Here is a 25,528-nt window from a genome sequence, read left to right on the forward strand (position 1 = left end):
CGTCACCGGACAGGCCCCCCCCACAGCCAGGCCCAGAGAGGCCGTGCGGCCAAAGGAAAGGGTAAGGAGAGGCATTCGGAAGGTGACGGAGGCCGACGGGCCTGGTTTGCTCACTGGGACATGGCCAAGCAGACGCTGACACGGCGCAGAAGGCCAGGAACGCCCCCGCAGGGTAGAGAAACCAGCCGGGGACCCGGCCCCAGAGTGGGCATCGCATCTCCCGACACCGAGCTCCCGCACTGCCCCTCCCATCAGCAGCTCTCCAAGCGCCCTACCACGCTGGCCATGTGTCGTGACCTCCACGTGGCGGGGCCGGGACTTGTCATGGGTCCCCCAGCAGCAGTGTCAGGGCCAGATCCAGTCGCACTTCTGTGTGTGGGGCCCCACTGCCACGACACTGCCCACACGTGACACACCTTGCGGCTACGCCAGCACACGGCATCGTCAGTTACAGCACGTCTCTCCGGGCCCCGCCCGGCACGGCCTCCTCGCCAAGTGGCGGCACCTCCAGGCCACCCGCGCACCTGTGGGAGCTCACAGCGCGCCACAGCCCTTCCAAACTCAAAACAGCCGCCAGTCCGCCACTCAGGGCGCTAACCGCTAAGCACGAGGGGTCCCCGTCCGGTCACTGGTCAGCCAGCCCGTGGCACTTCACTGCCGGCTGGAGCAGCCCTGGCCACGGTGGGACCCGGGGCGGGCCAGGCAGCGGGGCCTCGGTCGCAGCTAGCCTGCTGGGCAATAGCGACTAAGCAGCGAAACACCCTGCTGGAAAGGGGTGTCTCCTGTCGCACCTGGAGAGTGGCAGCCTGGTGCAAAGAAAGGGCCCCACGGGGGCCAGGTTTTGGAAGCAAAGACCAGTCTCACCCCGGAAGCCTTCCCCGCCTGAGGACAAGCTGGTCCCCCGGCCTCTCCAAGAGACGCCAAGGCGAGCGTCACTAACCACTGGCGCAATGCACCGCAGGTGGGCGGCTCGCCGTCACCGGCAGCCTGCAAATCGAGACAGGCTATTTCTGGAAGCACCGTGGGGCAGGTCTCGCCTCTCTTACAGAGGAGGGTCCCTCCGGGCTGTGGCGTGTCGGACGCTCAGGAACCCACGGTCATCACAAGCAGCTGTTGCCGAATTGCAGTTGGATTTATCTGTAAGAACGATTACTAATGTACGCTTCTTTCAAAGGCTCCTCCATGGCTACGGACATTACAGGGCTGGGGACCGTCAGACAATTCGTTACAGGAGAGACTGAGAAGTTAAAGGTTCTTAATCATAAACACAAGTTCTTAACATTTAATCAAAATACGCAGCATAAATCCCCTTACGCCGAAAGTGCGCGTCTCAAGCAGCATTTTCTGACTTTGCCGATCTGTAAACTTCAATTGTTATTCATCTGTTTGTGTGTGCCCGGTGAAAGCAAAGTTAATCCTCATTTACTGATACAATGTAACCCTCCAAAGCCCCATCAAAATTTTGGATTTCACTCCAGCAAAGGGATTATTTTTAATAGCTCTTCAAAGACCTGCGAACACCACCACCCCAACTGCATGATCCAATTTTCCTTCCTACAAAAAGAAAACGGATTAAGAGTTCATTGTTTAAAAACAATACTTCCAAATAAAGAATCCGAACTTCCTGGGCAGAAGCATTTCTACTGTTATCGTCTACATTAACGATGCAAATTAATGTGAAGAAAATCCTAGTGAAACCCAGTGATGCAGCTAAGCGACAGTTCCAGATACGCACAGGCGTGGATTTCAGATTCCGCTCCCACTTGGTACAGTAACAAAGCCCAGAAAACGGGTCTCTGACTAGCTCTTCTGCAGCATCTTCAGGTGTCTGAGAAACGCGCCTTCCACATAGTGAAATACCGAGATTCTTCGGTGCCTTTACTGAAAGTGTCTTTGTGAAAGAATTTTGCTCCAAGGCAGGACTCTACAGTCAGAAATCGCTCCTTGTGGAAGATCACGCAGGCCACCCCCAGCAAGAGGCTGTTAATACTCTCCTGGCCCTTGCTCCATCAGAACCACAAGCATCACCCCCCTTTATATCACAGCCATATTTAGCCTCTCTGGCAGTTTACTAAAACCAGCGCCACGCGGGGAAACACACAGACTCCCAAGGACAATCTTCCTAAAGCCAAGAATCCCGCACTCCCAATGAGCAGAACCCACGTTTCGCTGGAGAACCCATTATCCCCCCGCAACCCAGGAAGTGCAGGAGTGAGCAATCTTATGTTCAAGTCAAGTTATTTTTCCAGAGCATCAGCACATTCACAGGAGGGCCTTTCAGAACGGATGCGGCAGGTTGCTATTTCATGCCTTCTACTCAGCGACCATGAGCATCAAACGGACGCGTGCCTGACCCCTGAAGCAGAACGGGCTTCCCTGGGAAGCTAGATGCTAAGGCAAGCGGAGAAATGTTCAGATCCATTTCATCTGTTTGAATGGCAATCTTTAATGACCATGTCGCGCGGATACGGCCACAGAGACGCCGTGCGTCTCACGGGTGAACCACGTGCCCTTTCCCTGTCAGCAGCAGCAGGACCCGAAATAAGACGCTTCCGCACACGCAGCACCCACAAGATGTATGCAGACAGCACTGCCCGGCCGAGACCCCCCGACACTCGCTGTTTGCGGAACACGGAGCGATTGTGCGCAGGCACTTTAGATGGATTTGCACAAAAGCAGAAATCACCAGAGCTCTAAGCGCCGAAATAATTCTTGGCATGACCAAGGAATTGGAAAGTGTGTTAATTCCACTTCCTTGAAATCTGGCTTTGAGGGTTACAAGACCATGCAGAAGCAAAAGCAATCAAGAATGCACTGAACAAAAGGCTGCTAAAGCTTCATACAGACTATTTTCTGCTTTTGTTGAAGACCAAGTTTTTATTATTAATTTTATCCTTTGATCTCTGGGCTGAAGTGCATTTTTCTAGAAATATGTTTATCAAGTGAATAAAATTCAGCAGCAGTACCGGGAACCGAAGTTTCCAAGGAAGAAATTTACTGTCACTTCTGTTGCTAACAAGTTGCAAGTCATCACAATGGGCAGAATAAACGTCCCTGCAGTTCTAACGAGGGATGTTAAATTGCGTTTAATCGGCTAATCAAGTAGTCAGTGAAAATTAGGCTGCAGCGGCTGGGCCTTTTAAATGTAGTTTGTCTGGGACCAAGCGTGAGCTGGGACATCTGAGTCGTGGCACGTGCCCCGTCCACCACTGTGCCTCTGCCTCCCTGCCCCCGTGGAGACAGGGCTTTTAAGTCGGCTCCCCCGGCACCAGCCCTGCTCCCCCACTTGCTGACAGAGGCAGCAAGGGGGGGAAGCGCTAGCTGAGTAGTGACTCGACTACCAATCGTGTAGTCGACTAGTCACTTCCAAGCCCAGTTCTTATGCTCTGCAAGCTGTTGCTGTAAGAGCCAGGCTCCGGGCTTGCAGGCTCCCTGTGAAAGTCAGAAGCTGACCTGCAAGCTAAGAGCATTTAGAGCTGTTGGGACTGTGCGACCCAAACGCTGAGTTCAAATGTCATAGCCTCCCCCGGCCGGACTCCTGTTTGGCAGCCAGACTGCCGACAGTACGGACAGCCACCAGGCGAAGCAGGAAACAGCTGCAGCACCAAACTGCTCTTAACGTTTCAGTAGCCTAAATAACTAAACAACACTGCTGAAGGATTTGCAGTCCAGGCCGCCCCCCGCTCCAAGTCCAAGGGACGTTCCAAAAAACTTGGACTTTCAGCGACAACTTAAAGCGGGGCATTTTTTCCATTTGCACGCATCCATCCATCCATCCATCCTTCCTTCCTTCCTTCCTTCCTTCCTTCCTTCCTTCCTTCCTTTCTTTTTTTTTTTTTTTTTTTTTTGCATCTCAAGAGCAGGGAATGGGAGGACTTATAACGCATCCGTTCCTACAAGCATCAACGACTTTAGCGTGGAACGGATGTACACCAGCGCGACTTGCAGTGGGGACGCCTTGTATTCCCGTGGCACCCTCTTACTCGTGGGAATCCCTTTGGCGTGCAATAGGGCGGCAGAAGGAACCCTGCAAACACTGAAGTAACGTTCTCTAAAGGAGACGGAGACAGAGACGTGGTGTTTGGCTCTGCGCTGCGCCTTCCAAGAGCACGTCTGACCGGCACACTTCTCCTCCTCCCAAAGGCAATGCAGTCAATTCTAACAAAGCTACCCAGCTCCCGACCCAACTGAAATACAGCTCAGTGTTGCTCAGCCCCGTCTACACAGCCCGACCCACGCCGAACAGGAGAGCTCTGGAAATTGCAAAGGCTCAGAGCAGAGTGCAGCCACACCCCCAAACTTAACACCTTCCTTCCCAGTGGGGGAGAAGTGAACTTGCCTCCTGTCTCCACCAGCCAAGTATTTCCATCTGGTAACTGGCTATAGCTCGATCCAGCCTGGCACGCTGCTGCCAGACATGAATTAAAACCCTTGGCAGCACTCCCAGCTTGCGTCTGACTGGAGCACACCTCAAGGAGACGTCTCACCTCCCACCTCCAACCGGCGATGTGCAGGTTAAGGCCAGTTCAGTGACTCACCTGAATGTCTGCACGAGGAAAGGAACCCCGCAGGCGACCGCAGTGCTGTTCTCCTAGCGAGTGCAGAGGTGCAAGAAACATCCTGTCGGGCCTTTAATGCATCTCGAGGCCTTAAAAATATCCCCTCTGGACTCTGGATGCATCAAAGGATGGACCTGCCAGGACCGAGAGTGCCGACACCTGTGCCACTCGACCCGTTCCATCGGCGTTACTGCCACCACTCCACACGGGCGCTGAGAGCGCCGGCACGGAAGGAACACGCATACCCGGTGGGGCCTTGGGTGGGGGGAACACACGTACACCCCCACTGGGGCCTTTAGGGGGTGCACACAAATACCCAGGGGGGCCTTTGGGGGGGGAGGGAGGGAGATGCACACATACCCGAACAGGGGCTAGGGGGAGAGAACAAGTGGCCAGGTGCCCTAACCTGTGGCCCGGCTAGCGAATGGGGAACACACAAGGGCCGCCTGACAGCAAGGTACAGCCAACAGAGCACCGGGAGCCAACGAGCTGCTCCAGAGGCCAAATCTGCAACTCCGAAGCACCGAGGCAGCTGCGCTCCTCTGGGCCCTGGCACAGCACAGCACAAAGCCCAGCGCGAGCATGGGAGCTGGGGACAGAGCGCGCTCTCAGCCAAAGGGATCCCAGAATAAAACAAACTTCCAGAGAGACCAAGGCACACTGGCTGCCACTCACAAGCCCTGCAGAGCTGGCCTGCTCAGAGAGCGCACGGTGACACGGGGTCCTGCGTATCACTGAAACGTACCGTGTAACCAGGTCACTGTTCAACAGGGCTGCCCTCCTGCCAGAAGCCAGCCAGCCCAGCCCTGGGACAAGGCAGCCCACGCAAATACAATTGAAAGACAAACCCTACAAACCTACCCACAGTAGAACCGTTTCCTGTGGTAAGGGAGAGAAGTGAGAGACTCACCACTTGCCTGTAGCTCTGGATTTTACACTATTGCTCCTGGTCTGACACGGGGGAGGCTTTGACACTGGGATCATGGGCCGTAGCAACGCCCTCTTGGCTGGTTACAGTCTTTGTCTGGTCCAAACAGGGCTACCCAGTCACTAGTGAGGCTCTCGCACAAGTGTTCACGTGGCACTGTTGTAGTTGTGCATGCAGACTGGGGTTTGCCTGCATGCTTCAAACGCCACCCCCGAGGACGTGCCTCCGTGCCCATCCTGGATCTTGTCTGATAATTCAAACATCCATGTTTATTTTCATCACCATGAGTCAGATGCCACCAGCTGAAGGTGGGTTTTCTTTTTCCATGACTCGGGTTCTGTAGTTCCTGCATCGGAGTGTTGAAAGCTGCGCCACAGCCCGTCCCTCTCAGACGTTGGAAGGCACTTAACCCTTGGGCTGAGCGCGTGGGGGTCTTCACAAATCTCACACTGGCACCTGCTTTGTGTACTGTCAAATCTGCAGCGAGTGCTCTGAAAACGAACCTGCGCTGAGATACCATCGGAGACTGCGATGGCACGAAGTGTTTGGCAGAACTAGCGTAAAGCAGAGATGGATACTTGCAATTCTCCCCGCCCCCCCCCTCCAAGTTCAATCACCCATTTTAGTAATGCTGTTTTTTTAAATGAGTGCCATCAGCATGGAAGCACGTCCTCTGGAACAGTGGCTAATGCATTAAGGGGCATATGAATATTTAGCACATCTAGCCGAAATATCTTGCAATACGGGCAGCAAAAGTCCCACATGAACACCTATTCTCCCTTTCAGGTGACATTGTACATAAGAAGCAGGCAGCATTACCTCCCGTAAATTGTTTGTCCTACCAATTGTCTGAACAAGAAGTAGGACTGAGAGGACTTATAGGCTCTGAAGATTCGGATTGTTTTGTTGAGTGAGGTTATGTAACCAAAAAAAAAAACAAACAAAAAAAACCCAACAAACTACACTTGTAAGTTGCCCTTTCAAGACAAAAATTATACTATAGTACACGTAAAAGATGAATTAAAAATACTCTCTCATTTTCACAGTGCACATACTTTATTCAAATATAAAAGTGAGTAGTGTCACAGTTTGTATTCTATGTTGTAACTGAAATGAATAGATTTGGAAATGTAGAAAGAGATCCAAAAATATTTAATGAATTCAATTGGTATTCTATTATTCTATTATCAGTGCAATTAATCAATCACAATTAGTTGAGTTAATCACACAAGTTAACAGCGATTAATCAACAGCCCTGGTGTATATGCTGAGACCCCCAAACATTCCTGGTGGAAATGCCTGCGTGAGACACTGCTGTCTCGTCCAGGCAGCACACAGCCGCTTTGACACGCATCACTGAAACAAGAGGGAGGGAGCAATGAACACACATTAACCAGCAGACTGATCAGCTGTGGCTTGACAAATCTGCTCCGACTCAACAGCTGTGTCAGATTCTAGCATGCCCTGACCCAAATGGCTCGGCTGTCCGAACGCCACACAGACCCATCCGTTTCCTGCCACCGGGCCCCGCATTGGCGCACCCTTTCCAGTGCCACTTGATCGGCTCGTCTGCAGCTCGCCAGCTGCTTTCCCAACCGCCCGGGAGCCAGCTTGTGGGACTCCAAACGCCCCCAGGCACAAGTCCCTGAGCAGTAAAGCGCCTGGCTGCTGCGTACGGCTCACAAAGCAGGGGGACAGACGCTCTCGGCAGGCGTGAGACGCCTCGGAGCAGCTAACATTCCTTGGCAGCTATCCGCTGTCCCCAGCGTCCACGCCCGAACCCGAGGACAGACACTGGCCTGGCCCGGGGGGCTGCTGGGACGGATTCGGCTACGCAAAGCACAGCCTGGTGACTCGGCGAAGGCTGCTCCAGCCCCTCTCCCATGGGAGGGCGAGACGGGCACCTGCTTGGAACCTGCACCCAGCCCAGGCTAGGTGTGAACCAGGGAGAGGCGCAGGCCGGCTGACGGGCCTGAGCATTCGAAAGGGCCAGGCACCAACCCCAACGCCTCTACCGCAGCAACAGCCCGACCCCTCAAATCGCTGTGGAGCCCCGAGGTCTTGCTCGGAGCTGGGCCCTCCCCTCCCCGTCTAGGGGCCCAGCTCAGTGCGGGGGAGGGGGGGGGTTTCTGGGTCACATCACCCATCCCGAGCTGCTTCCTGCTCCATTTGGTGCTCGCCAGCCTCGGGTGCTCGCACCAGCCGCCAGGGGGGCACGGCCCCTGCAGACTTTGCTCCCCGCTCTGAGCTGTGGAAGCAGGAGGGCAATTCCTGCCTGTGGCCGTGGCCTGAAGGCGGGCGCTTGTTCCACGTTCTCCCCGCCCCGCAGCCGCCTCTCCCTTAGCGAGCGCTAGGGGAGACCTTCTACTCGCCCCCACTGCTGGGGTGTCCCTCTCCAGAACGCCAGTGGGGCCGCTGCCCCCCACCTGCGGCCGGCCCCCCCCAAGCCAGCACGGGACGGGGCAGGAGCCCTTCTGGGCGGAAGGGGTCTGGTTTCAGAGTGGCTGGCGATGCTCCGCCTGCTGCCCATCCCCAGACCCAGCTGCAGCCCGCTGCGTCGTGACCCCGCCCCCCGGCTCGCCCGGAGACTCGCCCGTGCTACGGCTGGAGCCACGCCAGCAGCTGCTACTGCAGGGATTCCCAGCCACGTAGGCATCAGCTTATCCGAATCTCACGGGACACGCCCCCGCCAGCGCCGGCCCCATGCGGAATTTGCGCTCCTGGACCTCAAGGCGCATCGGTCCCACCAGGGCAAGGCGCCGATTCACAGCAGGGCAGCCAGACCAGGCACAGGAGGGCTGCACTGTTTAGCCAGCGACACGCTGCCCGCCAGAGCCCGGTCCCCCCGTGGCCATCGCTGGCCCTTGCCCCACGTTAACGCTTACCCGATTCAAGGGGGTCGCCCCCGCCACGGACAGTGGCTGCTCTGCTCTGCCGTGGGTCCCTCTGCCCTCACCGGCCTCCCGGGACGCGCCCCCGTTACGAGTGAGGCTTCCTGGTCAGCGCCCCACGGCCTGTGAACGTGCTGTTGCAAGCGGGTCCCAGACCGCCCCCCGCACTGGCCTGCCCGGACGAGGGGGTCACGGCTTCGGCCGCACGGCCTGAGCTCCCCGCGAGCGCCGGCCTGCACCCTTCCGCCGCGCGGCCGAAACGCAGGCCCGTGTGCGCGGGGCTCAGCGACACCCCCCCGGCACCGCTCTCCCCGCGCCCGCCTGGGCCCGGCTCTTACCACTCATGATGCGCTGGGCTTCGTAGGGCTCCATGTAGCCGGCGCTCTCCCCCTTCCCGGCCTGGCACCGCTCGCTCTTGGCGTCAAAGGGGTCCGAGTAGTCATCTGCCACCAGCACCTGCAGCGAGACCATTTCCATTGGAGCAGGCGGCGGGTAACCCGACGCGCCAGGCAAATGCAGGGCAGCCCCCGCGGCAGCATGGCCCGGCAGGGACCCCCCAGCAAAGCACTCGGGGGCCCGGCAGGGACCCCCCCCGGCAAAGCACTCGGGGGCCCGGCAGCGACCCCCCCCCGGCAAAGCACTCGGGGGCCCGGCAGGGACCCCCCCCCCCGGCAAAGCACTCGGGGGCCCGGCAACGTGGGACCCCCTCCCCCCCGGCAAAGCACTCGGGGGCCCGGCAACGTGGGACCCCCTCCCCCCCGGCAAAGCACTCGGGGGCCCGGCAGGGACCCCCCCCCCGGCAAAGCACTCGGGGGCCCGGCAGGGACCCCCCCCCCGGCAAAGCACTCGGGGGCCCGGCAGGGACCCCCCCCCCGGCAAAGCACTCGGGGGCCCGGCAGTGTGGGACCCCCCCCCCCCCCCCCCCGGAAAAGCACTTGGGGGCCCGGCAGGGACCGCCCCCCGGAAAAGCACTCGGGGGGCCCGGCAGTGTGGGACCCCCCCCCGGCAAAGCACTCGGGGGCCCAGCAGGGACCCCCCCCGGCAAAGCACTCGGGGGCCTGGCAGTGTGGGACCCCCCCCCCGGCAAAGCACTCGGGGGCCCGGCAGGGACCCCCCCCGGAAAAGCACTCGGGGGCCCGGCAGCGTGGGACCCCCCCCCCCGGCAAAGCACTCGGGGGCCCGGCAGGGACCCCCCCCGGAAAAGCACTCGGGGGCCCGGCAGCGTGGGACCCCCCCCCCGGCAAAGCACTCGGGGGCCCGGCAGGGACCCCCCCCGGAAAAGCACTCGGGGGCCCGGCAGCGTGGACCCCCCCCCCGGCAAAGCACTCGGGGGCCCGGCAGTGTGGACCCCCCCCAGCAAAGCACTTGGGGGCCCGGCAGTGTGGACCCCCCCCCGGCAAAGCACTGACCCCGTAGCACAGCCCAACCCATGCGCAGGAGCTGCCTTTGGTGGGGGCGGGGGCTGCTCCTACGGTTTCCAGAAGCAAGACACACAAGTGGACCTGTGGCCGTCCTGGAGCACCACACGATTCCTCTCCTTTGCACGGCCAACAGGAGAGCAGCGCTGTGCCACCAGCCGGCCCACGCGCCGGAACCAGGCCTGCCGCCTCTCAGCTTCCACCAGCTGCAAAACGGCTCCTTCCCCCCACACGCCTGCACCCCCCACTTCACCGAGAACCCTCCTCCAGCAGCGGTCCAGGCACCGCTGAGACGAGCACAGCAGGGATGCGAATGGGCACCAGTTACACCATCAGCCAACCCGGCCAGGTGGGCAGAGAGCTGCTCCAGCCCTGCGTGGCTAGCGCCGGGGGCTGGGAGTCGGGAGCTGACGGAGCCAGCCCCAGGAGCCACACAGACTGGGGCTGGAGTGGTGGGATCCTGCTCAGTCAGTTAACCCATGACACGTTAGGGTCACAAGTAACCGGTGAGCAGATCAACCGGGATTTCCGTAGGGAAACACGTACAAATCTCTCCCCTGGGGAGCACCACCTGGGCGAGCTTCGGAGAGTCTCCCGGGTATTCCCAGCTGTAAAGACACCGACTCTCCCATCAGCGGTATGAAATCAAGGGGAGCCTGAAGCCGGACAGTGCAGTCGAGGAGCGTCCGACGTGCAGCAGGTCGCTCTCTGCCGCGTGACGCAGCCAGCCTGCCCCGGGCCGCTGGCCTTCCACGATGCTCGTTTTGGTTTGTTTTCACTGGCATCCGCTGAGCTGAGCTGGCAGCAGACTCTCGCACGGCTTGTTTCTGGCACAGCCGGAGAGTCCCAACCAAACTTCCACAGCTGTTTCCAGCCAGGGCTGCCGAGGCGAGTTCCAGCCGCAGGCTCACACCCCAAGGCAAGCGCAGCAGTGGACGGATCCCGCGCGGCACACGGGCCTGCAGGTACCCTGATGCGGAAGCAGGAGGCCCGATGACCCAGGGCGCACCCGCCGAGTCTGCAGCCAGACGAGCAGGGACTAGCAGCAGGGCTGAAGGTTCAACGCACGGGGCAGGCAGCGGCGCCTGCAGCAAGCTCAGCAGGAAGGGCCCAGTCCGGCGGGTGCTTGTGGGTTCCTGTCCCCCGGCAGGGCAGCAGTGGCAGCGAGGGAACCGGGCGCTGTGAGTCTGGAATGGCCAGCGGGTGGCCTGTCTCGCAGGCAGCTGCCAACAGATGGCTGGTGGGAAGGCAGGCTGCTGTCCACGTTGACATCGACCCGACTCTCGTTTTTAATTGGCTTCTGTCAACGCGCTGAGGCCGGCCAGCGCCAATGGGGATCTCGTCAAAAGCCGCTAAAAGCAAGCGGACAGACGGCCAGCAGAGCGGAACCTGGCCCGGTGCTGCTGAAAGTACTCCAGGCTGGCTGCAACACTCCTGGTACAACAGTGCACAAGGCAGCAGTCAGTGACCAACAGGAATCCTACAGCTTGGCTTTCTGAGGTACAGCACCCAGTGAAACCAGGGACAACGCCCCCATTCGGTTCTAGGGGGGCAGAAGTTCAAGTGGACAGAAAACCAAGAGGACGAAACGTGTCCCAATTTGGAAAGCAAGTCTCAAATTGCAGGTCTGCCCGGCGGAGCTGCACTGCCATGGAAATCCATCACTGCTGGGAGAAGGTTTCTCTCACAGGCCCTTACGGCCCTTTACAACACCACCACATGATACAATCTCAGATGAATTCTTCTAGGAATCCTTAGCAAGCTGGGCTGGGCTAAAATTATCCCCTTTTTCTGAAAGCCACGAGATCTGAAAGTATCAATTTGTCTCGCTAACGTTCCACCCTGGGAAGAGCACAAACCACTCAGCCCTTCAGCGTGCGTGACCGCTTCGCTTCGCAACGGGCAGTGCACAAGGGGCATAAAGCAGCACCCCAGCCGGTTTCCAGCGGCTCTCCCAACACCGCGATGCGTTGCCTTTTTCTGAGCCCAGGACCCCGCAGGAGTTTCCCATCACCAGTGCTGTCTCCTTGCGCCCAGGTCCATGCCGGCGGCCGAATAACGCCACACGCAACACCAGCTCCCACCCCAGCCACGGACGCACGCACGGCAGTGCAGCACGAGGGGGCTGCTGAGGGAGCGGGCTGCATGCGAGCCTCACTATGCTTTGGAAAGCCTCGCTTGCAGCCAAGCTGGGGGAGTGAAAAGCAACGAGGGGTTTCCTTCTCTCCAAAGCGGGGCCCCGGAGAGCAGAGCCCCACAGATCCCGGCCTGGCACGGACACGCCCCTGGGGAAGCGGTCCTGCCGATGGCTCTACCCGCCTGGCCACCCCTCAGGCAGCGGCCGAGAAGTTACTGCTGTTCCGTGCACTGGGAACTCCGACAGGGGTTTCCACCAGAACCCATGCTGCCTGGAAGCAGAGCCCGCTTTCCCAGCTCAAGAGAGTCTCCTATGGCCACCGAGACCCTGAAAACACCACTTCCTCCTTCGGGAGGCCAGGCGAGCCGCCGGCTGGCACCCAGCCCCAGAAGTGAGGGACAGCCAGCCGCACGGCACGAGGAACAGGTTCCCTCCCTGCGGCTCTGTGACAACGCGTCGGGATTTTCCCATCTCCTGCACCCCCGAAATGGCATGAACAGACTTCACCAGCCAGTGGAATGGAGGTTGTTTATTGTTCCTCCAGCACAGCACAGCACAGATGTAATCTGGTTACAGGAACTGGGGCTAAGAGGCCTCAGTGCCCCCCTTGAGATAGGGGAGTCCCAGCCCCCTCCCCAGCTCCTTCTTCCCTGCCTTCCAGCCAGGAACTAACTCCCCCTCTTCTAGCCCTGCCCACAGCCAGGGCAGCATCCACCTCCCTTTGTTTCTCCCCATGGGGGGCCGCAGGTCAGACAGGTTTTTGAGTCACCTTTGCATAATGAGGTTTTCCCTGCTGGGTCTTGCTCCAGACAGCAGAGGTCACCACCGCCCAGCAAGTACCCCCCCTACGTCACCACCGCCCAGCAAGTACCCCCACTACGTCACAGGCTCCCAGAGTGGGTCCTGTTTCCTAGGGTGTGGAGGGGCCCATGCACCCACTCCACACGCTCTGCCTTGGCGCAGGGAGCCGTGATGGAATAGCCGATCAACATTCATTACTAGCAGCCGGCGGATCCCCAAGGGTTATTACCGACTATGCTTCGTCACACTATCCGCCCTTCCGGCAGGCTACGCCACCACAGGGCTTTGCCTTCAGTCGTTCACACAGAGCGTTTTCCCACTAGCTCCCCTTCCTGGACGTGTAGTTACTCACTTGCAATAGGCTCTTCCAGGAACCTACCAACAAGATCGGTTACTCTTGGCTACACAGAACAGCACATGGCAAAACCCACAGAATACAATGTTTAACAAAGTGAAAACACCCCGAGAGTCAGCCAGGTGAGCAGTTCATGACTGTGTGTCCCCTTCACAGTCATTTCAATTGTCAAATGAGAACTCAAACGCTCAAAGAACTTGCACAAGGAATGACTCTTTGTTACTACAGAGCTAACCAAATCAGGGTAACTCCAGAAAACATCCACAGAACTGCAGCGTTACAAACACCAGGGTTACGAACTGACCAGCCACCCCCTCACATGGGCCTGCAAATAGACTCCAGCAGCAGAGACCCAAACCGGCGAACGCTGGACAGCGTGGCACTGTGGGCAACCTCTACTAAGACACGGGGAACGCGTACAGAGGCCAAGAACCTACCTGCTTCTGGGCTGCTTTCATTTACACTAAGCTGGTTAAAGCAGCATCTCTCTTCCGCACAGTGACATTCCAAAGCCGCATCGGCAACGAGGGATCCCGAGGCACCTCGGAGACACGCGCCTCCGAAATCTGTCTCCACGGGCCACAGGACTCCTCACTGTTCTGCAGATGTGGACACAGCTGCCCCCGGGACGTTTCCAGGCGATGGGGAGTTGCAAATGTTTTAAAGAATAACGGTTTTCACATTCCGAGCAGAGAGAGGCACAAGCGCCCACCCAGACTCTCAAGCCTGAAATGAGCCCCAGAGGCTGCAGTGGAGTTGCCCTGCGTTTGCAATCCGGAGCAGCAGCCCACCCCGCTCTATTGGAGATGAAACGTGATCCTAGTCCAGGCCACAGCAGAGGTGAGTTCCCATGGGCCGGCCCACCGGAAACGGGTGGGAATCGGGACTGGGCCCCAGTGCGCTGCAGTGCGCTTTACGTTTCCCTCCCCCCCCAAGCGTCTCTCGGCAGCGCGCTCTGGGGCTCTGGGCAGTTAACACACCACTTAGTGGCATTGGGCCAAGAGCCCAGCCCCAATTTCAGACGCAGCCAACGGCCAGGGCCGAGGCATCGGGCTGCCGAGAAAAGAGAACACAAAACTGCAGCCGGGGAGCCCAGGGACAGCGGAGAGAAACAAAATCAATCTGCGCTATTTCCTCGTCCCTTGGAGACCAGCATTTATTCATTCCCCTTTGCGCCACTGAAACCGGCTGGGCACAGAAGAAAGAGGTTAATGAAGAGGTATCACAAGGCGGCGAGGCCGGGCACCGCTGGGCGTGGGCCCAGGAGACACCAGGCCGCCTCTGCCAAGTCGGGCCACTGGCTCAGTTCTAGGAACTTACGGCCCCCCCAGCCAGATCGAGCACAGGGGCCGCCGCGCAGGCCTGCGGGGAGGAGTGAGTGCCTTCGCCCGCGCCGGGCCCAGCCAGCCCGACACACAGCGCCCGCGGTGCTGCTCCAGTGTGTCCCCCCCCAGCACAGGTGGCAGGCCCACTTCCCAGAGGCCTGCATTCTCCTGCAGCTGCTGGCACAGCCCGGACAAGGGCTCCCCAGCCCTTCTGCGGCCCACGCTGCCAGCCGGAGCAGCTCCTGGGAGGGGCGACGCTCCTTCTGGCCTAGGTCCGGCTTGGGGCAGTGACACTGGCTCCCGGCGTGAGCAGGGGCTGACCCCGCCACGGTCCCCGCCCATCACTCGGGCCCTGCCCTGCCGGGACACGGCCAGGCCACGTACCTCCTCCCCGGAGAGCCACGCGGCAGCTCCCAGGCCCTGGGCTGCTTGCCTCTGGAGACACCCTCGGACAGACCCGGCCCCCACAGTCACAGGGGGCACGTCACTGCACTGGCTCGGCCTCAGCCGCTCAGAGCGGAGCTGTGCCGGCCCGGGGAGAGGCCCCTAAGTCTCCAAGCTGGCTCCTTCCCGAGGCGCCGCCCAGTGACACTGGCCACGGACACAGCGGCCATCACCTCCCGGGCGGGGCGCCACAGCAGCCGGACAGGAGCAGTCTCCAAGGCCCGGGGCCGGGAAGTCCCAAGAGGGCTCAGCCCTCCGCACGGGCCCCACGCTCAGGCCCCCCCCCCCCCGCTCCTTCCTTTCCTAGTGGTTCTGCATGGACCAGCCTGTCACGTTACTGGATTGTGAGGGGAGCAGCCAGGTCACTGCTGCACCCATGGGGGGTGTTCGCCCCAAAAGTGGTACAAAGGGGCCATGTGAGGGGTCAAACAAAAGCTCCTTTCTACTGGTTCTGTATCTGCGCTTCACAGATCTGTGTAATGTCTGGGTGTGGAGTGAGGAATATGGACTCTGTACAGAGACTGGAAGTCTCTCTGCATGTGGCTGAGCGATGGGCTCTGCCTATGGACGTGCTAATGAGCGAGGCTCCAGGGACAAGAGGTCTCTTAAGTACCCGAGACCCACCTGGGAAGGAATCTAGGTGCCTGGTCAGAGACCATGTGACTGTCTCCAGCTTGAAAGAAGCCAGGGGGATATAAATAGGCCTTGTGGCCGACTCCATCTTGGTGCTCAGCTCACCTCTTCATCCCAGATGCGGCCTCGCAGGGATCAACAAGCCGGGAAGAACTGTGGGCCCATCCTGGCATAGGATCTGCACCAAGGACTTTTAAGCCAGCAGCTGTAACATCTCTGCTAGAGCCTGCATGGAGAACTGGGAGATTCGGTGCATGTAACGTGTGATACTTTAACAACCTCACTCTCAGGCTTTTCTTTCTTGTGGTAATAAACCTTTAGTTGTTAGATGCTAAAGGATTGGCTCAGACTGGTTTGTGGGTAAGATCCAGAGAGTAAATTGACCAGGGATCTGTGGCTGGTTTCTTGGGACCGGACAGAACCTGTTCGGGGTAGGTGGGATTGGGTTCTAAGACACCCCCCACACGCACGCCTGTGTTAGGCCCGGGGCTGTTTGGGGCATGGATATTGCTGGGGTGCTGGAGGGGTTTTGTTCGTGAGGCTTCAGGCAGGCAGCTGAAGTGCTCTGCGGGGCTGGTTGGTGGCCTAGTTGGGAAGGTCTCCAGTCTGGGGGCTGTAAGGAGCCCTGCGTTTGAGCAATTTGCCCTGAGTGGACGCCCTCAGCTGTGCCCAGACCCAGCCCGGCCCGTCACAGCCGTCAGGGAAGACCTGAGTCCAAGTCCCTGCTCCGCCACACACTTCCCACGTCACCCCGGGCAAGTCACATGGCTTCTCTGTGCCTGAGATCCCAGCTGTCCAATGAAGCCACTGGCCCGGCCTGCCCCCGGGGTGCTGTGGGGAGAGCTGGCCAAGCCCTGCGACACAGCAGCGATGGGAGGGGGGGGAGGGGGGTATTGGACCCAGACGGACCCAATCCTGCCGCAGAGCCGGGCCGGCCTTGGCACCTCTCCGCTAAGATACTCGTGGGTCCCAGCCTCTGCCTTGGGTCCTTCCCTCACCGCCACCGACAAGGGGCCGCCCCGGCTGAGCCGCCCGGCCAGACCTGTAAAGCCTTTTGCTCCGGCGGCCCTGGGGAGAAGGGGTCCCAAGGCCCGAGGGCTCCCCCCCCCCCCCCCCCCCGCCCGGCGCGTCATGCACAGCTGCGGCAAGGCCCCGCCGAGGAGGAGAAGGGTTTGAACCGCCAGCCAAGTGACTGGTCCTTAGCGGCCGGCTCGGCTCCCGCGGCCACTCCCTCCTGCGCAGCGCGGCCGGGAACGGGGACAGGAGCACAGGGGTGCAGGCAAACGGTCACCCCCCTCCTCCGGCCTTTGCCCTGCAGCCGCGGAGACGGGCCAGGTAACAGGCGCACGCGCTCGGAGGGGGCGCACGGCTCCCCAGTGCGCTCCCACCCTGCCTCGTCCTCGGCCAGGAGACTGCTGCAGCTCACCAGAGCGCCCTTCCCTGCCCACAAGCATCGCACCTGGGGCCCCAGGGAGAGCGGGCGGGGCAGGCTCCGGGCAGCACCGTGCGCTCAGTCCCGCCACACGAGGTCCCAGTGTGTCCCGGCACTTCCCACAGGGGCACGCGGCTGCCTCCTCTGCCCCCCACAACATCCCGTATCGACTCGTGCCCCTCGTCGCGTCCCTGGCGGGTCACACTCCCACGCTGGCGGTGACGGGGCACAGGCAGGGCCAACACGCCCACAGCGAAGGCAATGCGGTGGCCAAAGCAAACCATGTCTGAAAGCAGCGGTGGCCTCGCAGCTGGCGGGGGGCGGCTCCCAAGCCAGTTTTGCACCCGAACCCGAGAGATGGGGGGGTCCTGGATTTCCCGCTACAGATCTTCCAAAGAGCCCCCGGGGGCTCTCACTGGCCGTTTCAAAAGAAATCAAGCTGAAAATCCACCAAACCTATTTCAAGCCCTGGGCCCAGCTCCTGTCTGTTGGCTCCCCGTGGCTGCTGCCTTTCTAACCCAGATCTGATGGGCTCGTCCAAAAGCTGCCGTCAGCAAGGCCCCTGCCGGGGAGGCGAAACCACTGGTGACAGCCCTGGTCATTACCGAATTCCTTCTTCAGCCTGCGGCAGCGGGAAGCAGAGAGAAGACACAAACGCCTGCCGAGGACAAGGCCAAGCTGGTTTTCTGCCAAGCCTGCTTAGGGCATGAAATACACGCTGTGCGCTGAGCACGGACTGCTGGAACCGAGAGCGGGCGGCCCGCCTCGCCCTGAGCACAGCGCAGCTCACGCAGCCACGCGGCCCACCGCGCCCACGAGGCTTAGACCGTCCTCCACCCAGAAACACGCAGGGAGCCTGGGGCAGATCTGTCCCAACGCCCCCGGCCGCAAACGTTTTCCCTGCCTCCTCGGCCGGGGAATGCAGAACGTCATCAGGCTCTGCCCACGAGCGCTGTTGCTCAGGCCACGGCACACGGCCACGAGCGCAGCACGCCGGCCAACGGAACGGCCTGAGCTGCGGCCGCGCCCCCAAACGGCGCTGCAGGGAGCAGCACTTGTTCTCGGCCGTCAGAACCCGCTCCACAGCCCATCGCCGCCCGATCCACAGCCACCGCCGCGCTGCGCCAGCACGCTGTGAGCACACGCACTGGGGAGATGGGACGCGAACGGGGCTGTACAGGCAGGGCAGCAGGTACCGGGTACGACAGCACGCTCAGCTGGCCACCGGCTGGCTCCTTGGGCTGGAGGAGCAAGAGCCAATTCCCCGCCTTTCCTTGCACCAACCCCCTGGCAAAGAACGGGGCGCGCAGCTGCCCATTAGCGGGACAGTCAACGGCCCTGGGAGACCAGAGGCCAGCCTTCCGGGGGCCAGGCCTCTGCTCAGCCACGCCGGGGTCCCCGGGCGCAGAGAGGGCAGCTGTAGGGCCTGGACACAGGGTGGGCGGCGGGCGAGCTCCAGGCTGTGGAACGGTTACATCCCAGCGCGGGGGGGCACCAGCACGGACCCCGGAGACCGACCCAGCAGGTGGTTCTGAGCACCAGGCATCTCGGCACCTTCAGAGGCCCCTGCCGCCCCCGGGCTGCGAGGGACTTGCCCGCGCCTGGAGCGTGGCCCTGGGACCGCTGCCTGCTGCCTAGGGGAGACGCAGGCTGGCCCCCTTCCTGCAGCAGCTGGCATCACAGGCATCACTCATGCCCGCCCCTTAGCAGAGAATCAAAGGGCCGTGGGCAGCTTCTCCCCAGGACAGAGCCAGGCGCCCGCCCCTCCGCCCTGACAAAGCCCTGCCTCTCCGGGTCACGCATCTGACACCAGCTCCTCCGCGTCTCGCCCCCGCACGGCACGGCGTTCAGTCGCCCGCCCACAGCCCCCCGTCCGAACTGGGGACGTGTCTCCTCGGGGTAGCGAGCTGCTGGGCCTGCCCTGCCCCGGCATAATCACACCTGCGTGTGCCCATGTGCTCCTGCGCGGCTGCAGCTGGACCCGGAGAAGTGCTCACAGCGCCGCCAGCGATTGGTCCTGAGAACCGGACTGCCCCGTGGCCCAGCAATCTTACCACTCTCCCGCCTCTCGGTGCGCCCACAGCACTCCATCACCAGGCACGCTAGAGGCATCTTGGGCGGTTCACCTGCTTAAGCGCAATGAGGCCGCAATGCAGATTTCTACTCTCCACAGCAGAGGAACAGGAAATACGGTCACAGAAATCCTCGTTCAGAAACATCAGCGGGGACGTTACCTTGGTATCGCTCCTCTACGGCCCAAGGAGCAGCCAGGGCAGCCCCACGTGGCGTGGAACTCCAGACCGTGTCCTGGTCAGAACTAAACCGTCCTGCGCGCGAGCCAGTGGGGACTGCGGGCTGCTTCCAACCACCCCAGAGCCAGGCCGGTTTGCGGCATGCTGTGGGGACGGAGACCAACAGCAAGATCCCTTCCGCAACCCACGGGGGGGGGGGGGGGGGAGATCTGTCTGTCTGTCTGTGGTGCCAACCGCAGGCGCCGGGCTCTCGCACTCCGATCCAGAGCCTGCCCCGGTGCCCGCGCACCTCTCCCGCGTTTCTGCGCTGCCCCGGATATTTCCTGGGCCATCAGGTACTCCTCTTTGGCAGCAAGCCCTGCGCCTGCCCTGGGTCACCGCGTTCGGCAGCGCACACAGGCCACGGGGCAGGACGTTCCGGTTGTGAACCGAGCGCCGTGATTCACACACAGGCTGCAGCCGAGACGCTCTTGGGGAGGCAACCCACTCCGACCTTTCCAGGAAGGTGAGCTCTTTCGGCTCGCTCCGAGACGCTTAGTAACAGCTTCCGTTCGGCTGCATTAAACCAAAGCCCCGCCTGGGGCAGGCAGGCATGCTGGGGCCCCTGGCCCGTGCATGGCACCTTCACTGCGGACGGGGGTGCCGGGAGGAGCTGCTGTAGCATTCCCCCCGTTGTGCACCTGAGCGTACTAAGTGCGTGGCAGAGATGGAGCAGGTCCAGTGATCCCTGTAAGCTGGGCACTTGCGTGGCCACTCAGGAGAGTCAAATGCCGCCCGGCTGATTGGCAAAGCACCCACAGCTAGCTTTTTGTTTCTATTGGTGGTGCACATTCACACAACTCAGTGCACATAACAAAAATTATTCCGCACTTGGTGTGGAAAATCCACACAAGGATGGAAAAGCCTGGAGTGCCCTAGGATGGAAGTGTTATGGCAAAAAAGCCACATAAATACACCAAGCACTTTGGCCCTGCTTCATCCTGAACCCCACGGAACTGACAGGATGTGGGAGTCTTCCAGCCCCACAGTTAGGGGCCTCACCACATGAGGCTCTGTACCCAGGAGCAGCCCCCCATTGCAGCCTGCCGCAGGCAGAGGGGAGGGGCGCTAGGAGCAGGAGCCAGCAGGGCTGTAAGGAGAGGCAGCTCCTGTCCCAAAGAGCTGACAATCTACACAGACCAAACAGAGCAGGAGAGAATAGCGGCCCAGAGAACTGAACTGACTTGCCCACAACAGATCAGTGTCAGGACTGGGGAAAGAACGTAGGTCCCCCGCCCCCCATGCACCAGCGCCTTGCCCACTGACTAGGCCACAGTGTCACCCATGGGGCCCAGAATCGACTGGAGCCTTTGGACACTGACATGTAACCGTGACCCAAGTCCACCCATACGAACGAGAACCCTGGGCTGAACTTTTGGTTCTAAAAGGATTTCATAGAAAGAGGGATTCCCCGTCCTCTGGGCCAACTTCCCAGGTCCTTCCGCTACTTGGCTGGGTAATGGAAAAGCCAGAGAGGTCTCGTTTCCACAACAGGGAGGGAGGAAACAAATAATTCAGTCGGAAAGTTACATTGCTTCTCTTTGTTCTACAGCTGAGAAAGTCAGTGTTCCGGAAATTAACGCCTCCTACGAAAGTGAACAGAAATATCATCTGATGGCACCAAACAGGAAAGCTCCATTGTTTGGGCTGAGTCGTCAGGCTAGAACTGGATTTCTTGGAATACTGGGAAGTCAGTTCTGATCTCAAACTCCTCTTATGCGGACTATCGCCTGGGTGCTTTATACGGATATATACTGACTCAGTACATGCTCAGAGTACGAGAAAGTCTGACAACTTATATCTGGCACGGTTTTTTTTTTTCCTGTGAGACCAAGTACATTAACGTTTCTGACTGAGATGAGCCATCGCAGCAGGAAACAAGACTGACTCTAGCTACGGCAAAACCCGACCAGTAGATGTGCCTTTCATACGACAGCCATGCTCTAGTTCAAGTTTTATTTTTCAATATGCCAAGCGGAATTTGTGTTTGGTCTCACACACTTACACAAATCAAAAAGCGATAGCTGAGATCAGGGAAGAGTGCATCCGACAATCTAGTCACTTTTAGCATTATCCTACTTTAAGAGCCTTCAACTGCTGAGCCAAACTATTTTTAAACAATGACTGTTGGAGTTTTGTTTTGTTTAAGGGCACATGTAGCCTCAGAACAAGAACACAACTGAAAAGAGCAGTTCCTGGGAGTTGTTCCAATCTAATGGGTAAATGCTGTACATGTTTTACAACAGGCTGCACATTTAGAAGCTGCATTTAAATAAAAAAAAAAATGCTCCGGTAGGGCTTTAAATGGAGTAAAATGACTTTGCTTGTGACAGCCACGTGATTTTTAGACGTTCATGCCCAATGAGCAGCTACTGATTGTGCATGCCTTACTAGGCAGGTACTGTCTGACTATACATGGCCCCGAGGAGGGGGTGCCTGGGGCATGCCACGTTCCAGCACACATCTCAAGCCACGCGGCCTGCAGAGAAGGGAAACGAGTATTTTAACTGTAACTTGCTCCCTCTGAAAAAGGAAGGTTCCCAGTCAGCCACTCCATGCGACCGACTGACAACACAACCCTCAGCTTTGAGTTCTCCTCTGATTTCAGCCTGACAACTTGATGTATTTGGAATTAGGTTTGGGCAGAATACATTCATTTACACCGTCATGGAAACGTGCGACTATTCAATTCAACTGTGCTACACGCCTAAACAGGCGCACGCTTACCCAATTTAAATTGATACTACCCAGCACATATTTGAGTTGAATGTAACAGTCGGTTCATGTATCACCCCGGTAGCTGCCAGTCTACACTGGATGGAGACCTAGTCATTCCTGTGCCAAGGGAAAACCAGGCAATAAAAGTGGGGATACCGGCTCCACTTGCCAAGGATTAATATTACTTGCCTTTGCAAAGGCTGCCCCCCAAAAAACATCGGGTTTCTCCAGGGATGGGCTAGTGCTCGCAGGGCTCGGCACACGCCAGGAGACACGCTGCAGAACTATTTACAGGGGAGCCTCCAGCCCGGAAGTCTGGTTCAGCACCGGGCCTTCCCTTGCAACAGCTCTGGCGCAATCAAGGGGACTTTACTCAACAGTAATCTCGGCTTCACCTTTGCCACGGACCTTCCTCCCCTCCCACCCATTCAAGCACATTTCTAGGGTGCTCATCATCACAGGATCAGTGTGGATTTGCATTGCAACAGCGGTGACTAAAGCGGCACTTCCCTGAAGCGCCTGACAGCCAGGGCAGACGTGCGGCGCTAACTAACCTCCCGCACCTGACCGGGCCTTCCAATGGCCAGTGGAGAACTCCACCACAGCCACCAGCAAAGCGGCCCGGCGGGCGTTCCAAACACGCCTTTACAAGCCAACGCAGGGCGCTCCCCACCGCTGGCCTGGCTCAAACACAGCTTCTGTACTTCTGGCCCCCTCCTGCCTGCCTGCCCCCCCATACCCCCAGAGGCGCGGAAGGAAGCGGCTGATGTGGCCAGCTGTCTAACCCGGTGGGACGCGCCTGAACCTTACATGAGAAAGTTATTTCCCCCGAGCATCTTCAGGAAAACGCAAGTGACCGAAACCCGAAATCTGCTTCTGGCAGACGCCTCACTCTCCAGAGGGGGAACAAACTCCCCAGCTGGATGGAAGCTCTGGCAAAGTAGGTCACAGCAGAACCGGGGAAGAGCTTCCCTCCGGCTCTGCCGGTCGATGCCTGGGTGACAGAACATCACAGGCGGCAGCAGAGCCGAGGGCGATGCCCCTCCGTGTGGATACCTGCAGCTCAGCGCGTCCCTGCACCCGCAGCGCCTCGCCCGCAGGTCCTGTCTACCCCAGGGCCTAGCCCCTGGGCCTCCTGCTGCAATGCTGAGATCCACCCCCCCGCACACACACCTGGGCACCGCTCCTCGCTGCCTGCCCCCGCCCAGGACGGAGCTTCTGCGATGCGCTCGGGAAAGGGGCGAGTCACCATCTGCCCGGCTCACGGAGATGCCAGCGCGCCCCCCCCGCTTTGCCCCCAGCTCCCTCGGCAGCCCGGCGAGGCGGAGCCGGTGTCACTCCGGCGCCAAGCCCCGGCCCCCGAAAGCCAGCAAGCGGCGCGCTCACCTTGTCCGGCCGGCCGGGCGCGCTGCTCTCGGGCGGCGGCTCCGGGCCCCACGGGGCGCCGCTGTCGATCTTGATGAGGCGGTGCTGGGGCGAGCGGTGGCGGGCGGCGCTCGGGCTGCGGGGCGGCTCCTCGGGCCGGCACAGGGCGCGCAGCTTGCGCAGGGACGAGCCGGGCCCGCTGTAGGGGTCCTCGAAGTCGCGCTCCTTTTGCGCGCGGTAGGCGCGCAGCAGCTCGGCCGGGTCGTCGCGCAGGTGGCGGGGCGCGGCCCGCAGCTCGGCCCCGGGGCGCCGCTCCCGGTAGTCGGGGCGCGGCGGCTGCGGGGGGCTCTTGGCCTTGTTGTTGCCCAGGCTGAAGTACTTGGTCAGCCACTTGGCCATGGCGCGGGGCGCAGCGCTCAGGGGCCCCGCCCGGCCATGGGCCCCGCGCCCCTGCCCCGCGCAACTTCCCGCGGGCTCCGGCTCGGCTCTGCGCCGCCCGCCCGCCCGGCCTGACCTCAGCACGCACCGGAGAGGCGGGACACGGCTGCTCCAGCCCTGCCTATCCCGGGCCGGGGGAGGGGCCGGCCCAGGTGCCGGGGAGGCGGGCAGCGCTCCGTGCCCGGCGCCGCCCCCCGTGCAGCTCCGCCTGCGCGCCCCCCCGCAGCACGTGTCCCGGCCCCGGCTCTGCTCGGCGGCGCAGGGGGGTCGCGGCTTGGCCCGGGTGCAGCGCTCTCTGCAGGGCCTCCCTGCTGCTCTGGTTTGAAGTGTCTCGGGGCCCGGCCTCTGCGGCCCTGGGGAGCTTCCTCCCGGGCCTGCCAGGGGCAGCGCAGGGACTGACTCGCTTCTCTGCCCGACCTGTGCTCCGGCGCCCCGCAGAGGGCTGCCCCCGGGATCCGCTGTTGCTGCCAGTGCCCCCCGACTCTGAACCAGCCCTGCCCGGCGCCCTGGAAGGCTGCCAGCAGAGCACGCCCACAGCGCCCCGCTGGCTGCAGGGGGTTGGAAACGACCCCTCCAGTCTTGCAGGCCGTTGTAGGAGAGGCCGCCTCTGGGCCGACAAGGCCGGTCCCGTGGGGGGCTCTGCCTGCCGGAGCGCTACCTGGAACCGGGTCCGTCGGGAGCCAGTGCCGAGTGTGGGGCATGGTGGCTGGTGGCCTGGGGTGCCAAGCAGGCAGCACATTGCGTTGGGTGGCAGCTGACGTGTTCTCAGGGCCCGAGGACCCTGGCAGTACCTGGGACGGGATGTGTGAACCACAGCGGGGCCTGCAGGAGGGGTGCAGCCCCCTCGCTGGCAGCTGGAGCGGGAAGGATTGGCCTGGCCGCAGAGGAGCCCGAAAGGTCCCCGTGGTTTCTAGGAGGAGAGGCCCTTGCTAGGGAACCTTGTGGTTGTATAGCCAGGAGGCCGGTTCTTCGTGCCGGTCTACCAGCAGGTGTACACACACCACTGCTGTAGCACTGCCGGGGGCGGGGGGGGGACGACAGCCTACACTACAGGGACTCTTGGTGTGCTCTCAGAGGCAGGACCCGAGGAGTTTGTGGTGCTTTCATTCACCTCTGCAGGTTAGAGGCATCAACACCCTCCCTTCCAGCCTGGCTTGAGCGTGGTCCCAGGGCGCACCTGTGGCTCTGTTAGGAAGGGGTCTCCCAAGAACCAGGGAAGAGCAGACTCGAAGCCTGCTGGCAGCGCAGAGAAACGTGGCCTGGCTTTCGGCCACACCTTCTCCGGAGCGCCCTGCGAGGACGTGGGCGGAAAGGTGTCGTGTTTTGGTACGGTTGTTCGCTGGCTCGACCTGAACCCTGGTTTCCGTGGCAGAGACCTAATAAGAACACAGCCTCACCCTTGTGGCCACAGGGTTCAATTAGAATTCCTTCCCAAGACGACTTCCTCTGGCTGTCTCCGTCGCCCACAATCTCGGCTGAAGGAAGTGGAATGCTCGCCTTTCTGGTTTGAGCAGCTGCGGCATGTCACAGCCATCCGGGAGTCTGCTCTCAGCCAGAGCCAGATCACGTTTCGGCGCGCGCTGTCTCGCGGCTCTGGGGAGTGGGGCCCAGTGGAGCAGCCCCTGGGTCTGTGTCGTCCGGGAGCCTGTCTCCGGAATGGCCAGGGCTTTACAGGAAGGTGCAAAGCTCCCAGCAGCTATGGGGGAGCCTCCCTCCAGGGAGACACTCCTCCTCACACACCCCCGCATCAGAGGGTTGTTTATGCCCTGGATCAGGAGCGTTTCGCCTTGGCT

At 60.5% G+C, this 25,528-nt stretch overlaps 1 protein-coding gene across 2 annotated transcripts in view; it reads right to left on the minus strand.

Annotated features, from left to right (window-relative positions):
• Positions 1 to 23,911, minus strand: part of SHB (SH2 domain containing adaptor protein B) — a 38,288-nt gene extending 14,377 nt beyond the window's left edge. The window contains exons 1-2 of one of the 2 annotated variants that reach the window (XM_075931227.2): positions 23,319 to 23,911; positions 8,717 to 8,834 (exon numbers count right to left, since the gene is read on the minus strand). In XM_075931227.2, coding sequence (XP_075787342.1) covers positions 8,717 to 8,834; positions 23,319 to 23,696 — 496 coding nt within the window. In that variant the 5' untranslated portion in view covers positions 23,697 to 23,911. The remainder of the gene's footprint in view (positions 1 to 8,716; positions 8,835 to 23,318) is intronic. The other variant, XM_075931226.2, reaches the window with a different exon arrangement.
• Between the last annotated feature and the right edge of the window lie 1,617 nt (positions 23,912 to 25,528).

The sequence above is a fragment of the Pelodiscus sinensis genome, chromosome 6 (assembly GCF_052426305.1).
Source record: "Pelodiscus sinensis isolate ZL-2025 chromosome 6, ASM5242630v1, whole genome shotgun sequence".
Lineage (NCBI taxonomy): Eukaryota > Metazoa > Chordata > Testudines > Trionychidae > Pelodiscus > Pelodiscus sinensis.